Raw genomic sequence first — 7,957 nt, 5'->3', positions numbered from 1 at the left:
CGGAAATATATAAACATTAACCCAAAATATTGAAAAGGCCCAAGTCCATCACCAAATCGTTCGCAAAACGCAACCCAGCAATCGACGGTTTCTCTCCGGTTCCGTCGTCGGTATTCTCTCCGGTGCCGGCTTCGAACCGGCATCGAATTTCTCTCCGGTGCCGTCGTCGCATTTCACTCTAGTGCCGTCTTCGAGTTCCACTCCAGTGCCGTCTTCGAATTTCCTCCGGTGCTTCGATTTGAGTAAGAATGTCGATTGTTTTCTTGTGATTCTCTTTCTGATGGATTGAAGAATGGTTAGGGTTAGAGATTTCTGGAATCATCGGTACTGTGTTATGTGTTGGAATGTTCGATTGTTTTCTTGTGATTCTCTTTCTGATGGATTGAAGAATAATTAGGGTTAGAGATTTCTGGAATCATTGGTACTGTGTTATGTGTTGGAATGTTCGATCACTCTGTTTGATTGTTTTCTTGTGATTATCTTTCTGATGGATTGAAGAATGGTTAGGGTTAGAGATTTCTGGAATCATTGGTACTGTGTTATGTGTTCGATCACTCTGTTTGATTGTTTTCCTTGTGATGGAGATTGCTGGAACTATTGATACTGTGTTATGTGTTGGAATAGGGTAAGCTGTATAAACTAATCGACTCTTTGGGCACCATTATCTTGTCATTGATTTGAAACTCTTCTTTGAATTGACTTTTCTCAGTCAGCAGAAACCTAAGAGCATCAATGGAAGAGGCAGCTGAAAGGTTAAGGCAATTTCTCCTGACATCAGCAAACAGTCTCGGGATAAAAGATGATTGGATAATTCCATGTGCTGACTTACTAGAAATAGTTGCCAAAGAACGAGATGGTCTTCACAACTATATCAAGTTCAAGTGTGTTGCAACGTCCGATAGTCCAAGGTACAACTATATATGCATAAGTCAAAGGTATAATACATGTTTTCTTATAATCTCCTTTTTGATAATTGCATGCAGTCTGTTTTATGGTTTGGTGTTTACTAAAGCACCTCTTGATGAGAACATGCCAGCGCTTATAATTCCAACAAATCTTTTAGTATGGGAAGGATCTTTGGATATGGACAAGGTGATTTGGATTTATATATTGTTTTAATATTTGCAAATAGTGATGTGAACTGAAAACTCACGTGTGTTTGAAAAATGTCTGTCAAAATGTTATTAGGAGGACAAAAGCGCTGTGTCTGAAACTTATACACTGCTAGACCAGTATCCGGTCAACGTGGTGATGGTAGAGGGTTCCATATCGGAGGAATACAAAGGCTATTTTCTCTCCCGGGAGATTACGGCGGTTCAAAATATGAAACGTCGTCTTCAGAGATATCCTAGTCTTGGATATTCGTGCACAGCGCTTCGATGTGAAAAGACAATTGAAAGTCTGAATGATCCCATTAACGAGAAGCCTCTAATGTTTTTGGACGGTTGCGGAAGCTTAACGGTAAGAAAGTCTTAGTCCTGTTATAAGTTACTGTATGTTGATGTGCTTGTATTTTTCTCACTGGAAATTTCTTGTTTTTGTTACGAAAGCTTAACTGTAAGAAAGTCTTAGTCCTTTTATAGGTTACTGTATATTGCTGTGCTTGTATTTTTCTCACTGGATATATCTTGTTTTTGTTTCAGATTTTGCTAAAAGGTAGCTCCACTGCCGAATTAAAACTGATGAAACGGATGCTGAAAACAGGGTACAATCAGTTTCGAAACGAGCTCCTTTCATCGGACTATTTCTTAGTGGCATTGCCACCTTCAAAGATCATACCATGGGAAATGGATGGAGGCCAAGACGAAGTAGTAACAATCCGTGAAGAAGAAGTATCAAGCTATATTGCTTATTCCCTTCAACAAGTCCACGATGAATCTTCGGAGTCCAGGCCCAAGTCTTCCGTCTTCTGTCAACATCGAGACAGTTTTCATGAGCTGAGAAGCAAGTGCAACATGACAGAATCTCAGTACATTTCCTCATTGAGCAGGTGCGACACGTGGGAGGCTAAAGGCGGGAAGAGCGGAGCTCTTTTTGCCAAGAGCCGAGACACAAGATTGATCATCAAGGAGATCAACCAAGCTGAGTTTGAGTCGTTTGCGAAGTTTGGTCCAATGTATTTCGAATACATGAAGGAAGCGAATAAGACATTTCTGACCAAAATCTATGGCGTATATAAGGTATGGAGTAGTCATTAAATTTACTTTCTGGTTGTTTCTCTGTCTGTTCTAGGAAGTTGGGAAATATGATAACTGATTAAGCTAGTGCTGATCATTAGAGCAGCTAGTTTATTTTGTACCTCAAGTGTCCACAGGAATGAAATGCAGCTCTCAAACAGATGAATCTCTACATTCTGTTTTGCTTTTGCAGGTGACTTTGGGTCAGGCAAAGTTCTTGATGGTGATGGAAAACTTGAATTTCGACAGGAGAATAGCGATGCAGTACGACCTCAAAGGGTTGGTACATGGCCGCTTAGCACCTGACTCGGCTCAAGTTCGTCTAGATCAGAACTTCCTGAATGATATGAAGAGATTAAGACTGCATCTGAACCCGTACCTAAAACAAGATTTGCAAACAGTTATCAGGAATGACACAGCATTCCTAAGTGTAAGTTTCGATTTATTTACAGAACATGTTTTCATTATTTAAGATTATTTAAATTGTTAAAATTTTCAGGGGATAAATGTGATGGATTATTCATTGTTGGTGGGAGTGGACATGGAAAATCATGAACTTGTTTGCGGAATCATAGATTACTTAGCGCCATACTCACTGAAGAAGAAGCTCGAGACGGTTGGTAAATCATTGCTTTTGCTTGGCAAAGAGACGCGACCAACCGTGATAAGGCCAAGCGAATACAAAAAGAGATTTGTAGATTTCATGGTTAAGCAATTTTTGGTAACTTCTGAGTTCTGATGGTCATAGCTGGGAATTTTTGATATTGATTCTATCATATAACATCTCTGGAATTTTTTTGCTTAGGGGGAGATTGACCTGAGAACAAAAGTGAAGGAGCTGGAGCAGCAACTGCGTAAAGAGCGAGATGCAAGGTTAGATGCGGAGAAAAGGTTGGAGGAATTGAACAAGAAGAAACCCATAAGATCCAGAAGCTTCTGACGGGAGAGCTGCAACTCCATTCTTTTCATGCAAAGCTGTGAATATGATTTTCTTTTCTGTGGCTCCACGATCTATGTGAGGATTTAGCATTGTGCTCTGCGTAGTGGAAGGTTATTCCCTTTAGTACAGCTTTAGTAATGAGGCACATTCCAGTTACAAACGTTTTCGACTTTTTCAATATCGGAAATTTGTATAGATAGCAGTTGAATCATTGACCTGCTTTAGGAGACTTTGCAATGAACTCCATGTCTTTGAACCAAAAAGAGTATATGGTGATAAATTTCTAGCAGAAGCAGGTTGTCATGTCTTAGCAAAATATGTATAAGTGGATTTGAAGTGGGGATATATGCCAGCAAACTTCTGAGCAGAAACTGAACCAATTTTCAATCTTCCTCGTTGAATACATTTCTAGAAAGCGTAAGACCAGATTAGAATAATGGTTTGCACAACACGGCAATTAAGTTTCTTCTTCTGTTAAGTTGTCTATGTAAATGGAAAACTTCAAGCCCCATAAATACTCATCAGAAGAAGGCTCTACACCAAAACCTTAACTAAAATTACAGTTTCATAAGAGAAAAATATACATAGGGAACAAAAAAAGGCATTTAACACTATCAAGCTTGAAACTGAGAGATTGCTTTTGAAGCAAACAAGATCATCAAGCAATGACAACAAAAAGGATTACTCATTAAGCAAAATATAAAGAAAAAGAGTATCTGCTATTACAAAATATAAAATCAGATAAATAGACGCGTATTTATGGCATCTTCTGCGGGGAGGATGGGAAAATCAAAGATAGAGATGTTGTGGGGCGGCTGAATCCAGACACCATTGTTCCGATTGGTGGGGCGATATTCAAAGTAAAACCCTTCAGGGTCATCACATAAACTGCTGCTGTATAAGGAATACTTGTAGGGCCGATTCATTTTGAAAGTAAAGTCTTGGTACTTGGTGGGACTGGGACGCCTGTCGTTGATATCATTGTTCCAGAAATACAAAATGTTACTGATTAACCCACAAGTCATCACGCATGACCCATCGCTCACAAAAATTGAGCAACCATCCTCCAATGTTTCTTTCTTCTCCCAAACTGACCTCTTGAAAGAGTTATTAAGCCTGTACACCACGGGCTTCACAGACGATGCATCTACAAGAAATATCTCTCCTTTATATTCAGTAATCCACCTCATCGGGTGCCTCTGGAAACATGGGATCGGTTGCAGCACAGGGACAAGATTCCAAGTACGTGCAGACGGATCGAATACCCCTAGCGCAATCCCCAATGACATATAGAAGAGACCATCCCTTGTGTTGTATAAGACGTTTATTGTATCCACAAGGTCACAAGGAAACGGGTTTGGGAAGTGCTCTTTTACCCATGTAGTAGAAGAGGCACCACCAGGACGCCAAGTGATGATTTCGACTTCCCGACCCGAGACGCTAGCACCAGTAATACCAAACACCACACAGCCTTTCTTTGTGGGAGCACAGGAGAAAGCAAAACGCATTTGCATCAACAAAACTGTATCAAACACCGGCAGGTCTACGCGCTCTCGGGTGAAAGGATTGAAGAAGAAAAGCCTGGCATGTGAAGCCCTGTCTTCCATGAGTAACCACCCATCATTGGAATAAAGAATATAGCAAGACTCGGGTAGATCCACCATCATTGCCTTTGTCTTCTTCTTCTCTATTGGGTCGAAGAACCCATACGAGTTACGACATGGATCAAGATACATAAGCCAGCAAGGCGGATCTCTAACCCGAACAGATGCAGCTATTTCACCCCATGTCTTGCAAACGGCAGAAGACCGTATGTTGTCTTTCAAAGCAAGACGGGACAGTATCACAGCTAAAAGATCCGAGGGAAGACAAAACTCGGGGGGTCCTCCACTATTATTGTTTTCTAAGATGATTCTTCTCAACCTATTCACTTCTGCCCCAAACCTCTTGCGCTCTGCCTCAACTCTTTTTAACTGTGTTTTCAACCTGAACAACACCGAGCAAATCATCATAAACACACACTTAATGCCCTGTGAATAAGGCATTGAAAGAAAGAACAAACCTCAATTCCTCTGCTTCTGAGATTGTTCTCAACCTCTTGAGCTCTGCCTCAAACCCCCTGCGTTCTGCCTCTGCTCGAGCTTCCGCCATTTCTTCGTAATCATACCTGCGTCAAAATTTAAACAATTGTCCATAAAATCAGACATGTTTTTGTCATCGACACCCAAATCTACTCTCATCACGTTTTATCCATCAAACACGACACAATCCTAAAACAACAAGGAATCGGCAAATCTTAGCCTTCAGTCACATACCTGCTTTTGGGATTACAAATCCTATAGAAAATTAACGATAGATATTCTGCCATCAGGTTGGAGATTGGAATCTGGCTTTGATCATTTAGGGGTAAAGGGTTAGGTCTAAAGTGAGTTATGTTCGGGTAATGGCTATTTGTCGGCGTGTACGGTTCAGATTCCTACCGAACATATAATCTTCTGCTTTTCTTTTTTTTTTTTTTTTTGGTCACATAAAATCTTTATTATCCAAAATGTTGATATTTAGATATATCTTTTTTTTTTAATCCATAATTTTACAGAAAGTTTTCATTAAAGTGAGTCATTTTGAAACTTCTAAATAAATTCAAATAGCTCCCAAATTTTTTAGTTACCCATAAGTTATTTTAATAAATTTCTGGTTACCCCATAAAGTTAATCCAAAATAAATAGTTTTAATATTTTTTTGGTTACCCCATAAATAAATAATATTAAAATTGAGTTGCTGTAGATCTAATAATTCGGTGGGCTGTTAGTTTCAGTAAAAATCATTTGGAAGAAATTGTAGTTTTATTTGCTATGTTTGATGTAGATAAGTTTGCATTCTTGTCACAAAATAACTGACTGATTTTTTTTATTTATATGTTGCAATATGCATTTATAAAAATAAAATATTCATATAAATAAAATTTGTTAATAGAATCATAAAAGCTAAAACAGATAAAATAAAATAATAGTAAATAAAAATAATTTAAATGAGGTAATACTATTTAAGTATAAAACAATTGAAATAATACTAATAAGATATAAATATGTGCCTCATAAAATTCTATATGTAGTTCCCATTTAGATAAATACGTACATTGTGCATATTATATTGAGCAATTTTAAAAAAAAATACTCCATCCGTTTCAGATTTCTTGTCGTTTTAGACTTCGGCACAAATATTAAGAAAACATTTAATTTTGTATATTTTCTAAATAAAAACATCATTACCAATACACTTAACCACGTTTCAACCAATTGAAAACTATATTAATATATAGGATCAGTAAACTTTGTATTGAAATTATAAAACAACACTTATTTTGATACAAAAAATTTACCCTGCAACGACAAGTAATCTGAAACGGAAGGAGTATATGACTAAACTGAAAACAAAAACATTTTTAGATTTTAAAATAATAATAAACATTATTCTAGTGAAGTCTTAAGTGATGATTTTGTTAACTAATCATGCATGTTGCTTCGATTTCTTGCATTTATCACAACTATTTAGTTTTTAAGAAAAAATCAACCAAGTAATTAGAGCAAATGTTGTATATCATATCAAAAAAATTAAATAATGTAGCTAACTTTTCTAGTTGGAATAAGTAGAAATACAAAACAAAACAAAAAACAAGAAAAGAAATTTTGATGACAAAATGTTGGAAGGAAAAAATATACTAACTCAACTTCTACTTCTCCTCCATGACTCCATCATCTTTTCCATAATTTTGGGTTAGCTTTTGAGTTAACATTTTTACAAAGCACATAATTCAAAATGGTAAGTGGTGTAACTCAAGCATAACTCACTCTAATTCATATTCAAACTTTAAGGTTTTGATTGGTGACATAAGTTAGAATTTATTAAATTTGAGTTAGATTTGATTAAATTTAAATTTGAGTTAATGTTTAAGTTAGAATGTGTTATGTTTGAGTTGTAAATTTGGATTAGTCTTTTAGCAAATTGGATGATTCAGGTCAAAAATCACCATCAAACAAAATCACACGTAGTACAAGTTAAGGCTCCGATTGGTGACAGGTGATTTAAAGTTGATTTACAATAAAAGTTATAAATTGATGTAACTCGCAGTAGAAACTATGTGGTAGAAACTATAGATTTATGTTGTGAATTCGCAGAAAAAATATGAGTTACAATTTTTTTTTACTTATTGACTCGTAACGTTTTTGATGTATAAATTACAGTATATGTATACATATATATATATATAATATAAATATCAGTAATAATAACATTTAACAATAATAACTTAACATGTTAACAAAAAAATTATAAATAATAATTAAATTTATTATAAAATTGATTAAATTTAAAATATATTAAACTAAGTAAATTAAATTAAACTAAAATTAAGGAAATAAAGTAATATAATTATGTAAATATTCTACCAAAATGTACATATATATTTACATATAAATTTTTTTTTGACAACTTTTTTCTTGGGACAACATTTACATATAATTTAATGTATGTAAAAACCTTTAGTACCAAATAAATTTAGCAATTAAATTATAGAAATAATCTTAGATAGTTTAAATAGAACTAATAGTTTATAAATGGACTAACTAGTAAAAGACTTTTTTAAAATTTTTTTTATTAATTCATGTATATTAGTCAATATTGGGGCTAATGAATGAAATTTATAACTTAATTGGTGATATTTATGAGGGTAACATTCATGCTTAGTAAATTTTCTAGCTAATTGAGAAGATTTTCGTGGAAGTCTTCTACGTTAGTTTTTGTAAATTTGTTAAGTAACTTTAATATATGTTTATTTAATTTT

At 35.3% G+C, this 7,957-nt stretch overlaps 2 protein-coding genes across 3 annotated transcripts; one reads left to right on the top strand and one right to left on the bottom strand.

Moving 5' to 3' along the window:
- The first annotated feature begins 35 nt into the window (after positions 1-35).
- LOC117129160 lies at positions 36-3,406 on the top strand. Of its 2 annotated transcripts, none has more exons than XM_033282563.1 (8): positions 36-242; positions 710-908; positions 984-1,092; positions 1,189-1,461; positions 1,644-2,180; positions 2,371-2,607; positions 2,677-2,898; positions 2,983-3,406. In XM_033282563.1, the coding sequence occupies exons 2-8, from the start codon at positions 733-735 to the stop codon at positions 3,115-3,117; spliced, it is 1,689 nt and encodes a 562-aa protein (XP_033138454.1). In that variant the 5' UTR covers positions 36-242; positions 710-732; the 3' UTR covers positions 3,118-3,406. The 2 variants fall into 2 exon arrangements, with proteins under 2 accessions (XP_033138454.1, XP_033138455.1); XM_033282564.1 differs by having other exon boundaries at positions 59-242; positions 717-908.
- A 238-nt stretch (positions 3,407-3,644) lies between these two features.
- LOC117129165 (F-box protein At1g49360-like) lies at positions 3,645-5,921 on the bottom strand. Its single transcript, XM_033282568.1, has 3 exons — positions 5,433-5,921; positions 5,180-5,284; positions 3,645-5,103 (listed from the first exon to the last, which is right to left on the bottom strand). Exons 1-3 carry the CDS (start codon positions 5,483-5,485, stop codon positions 3,855-3,857), a joined length of 1,407 nt encoding a protein of 468 aa, XP_033138459.1. The 5' UTR covers positions 5,486-5,921; the 3' UTR covers positions 3,645-3,854.
- Between the last annotated feature and the right edge of the window lie 2,036 nt (positions 5,922-7,957).

Source organism: Brassica rapa, chromosome A10 (assembly GCF_000309985.2).
Source record: "Brassica rapa cultivar Chiifu-401-42 chromosome A10, CAAS_Brap_v3.01, whole genome shotgun sequence".
Taxonomy (NCBI): domain Eukaryota; kingdom Viridiplantae; phylum Streptophyta; class Magnoliopsida; order Brassicales; family Brassicaceae; genus Brassica; species Brassica rapa.
This window is presented reverse-complemented; position numbering and strand designations above follow the sequence as displayed.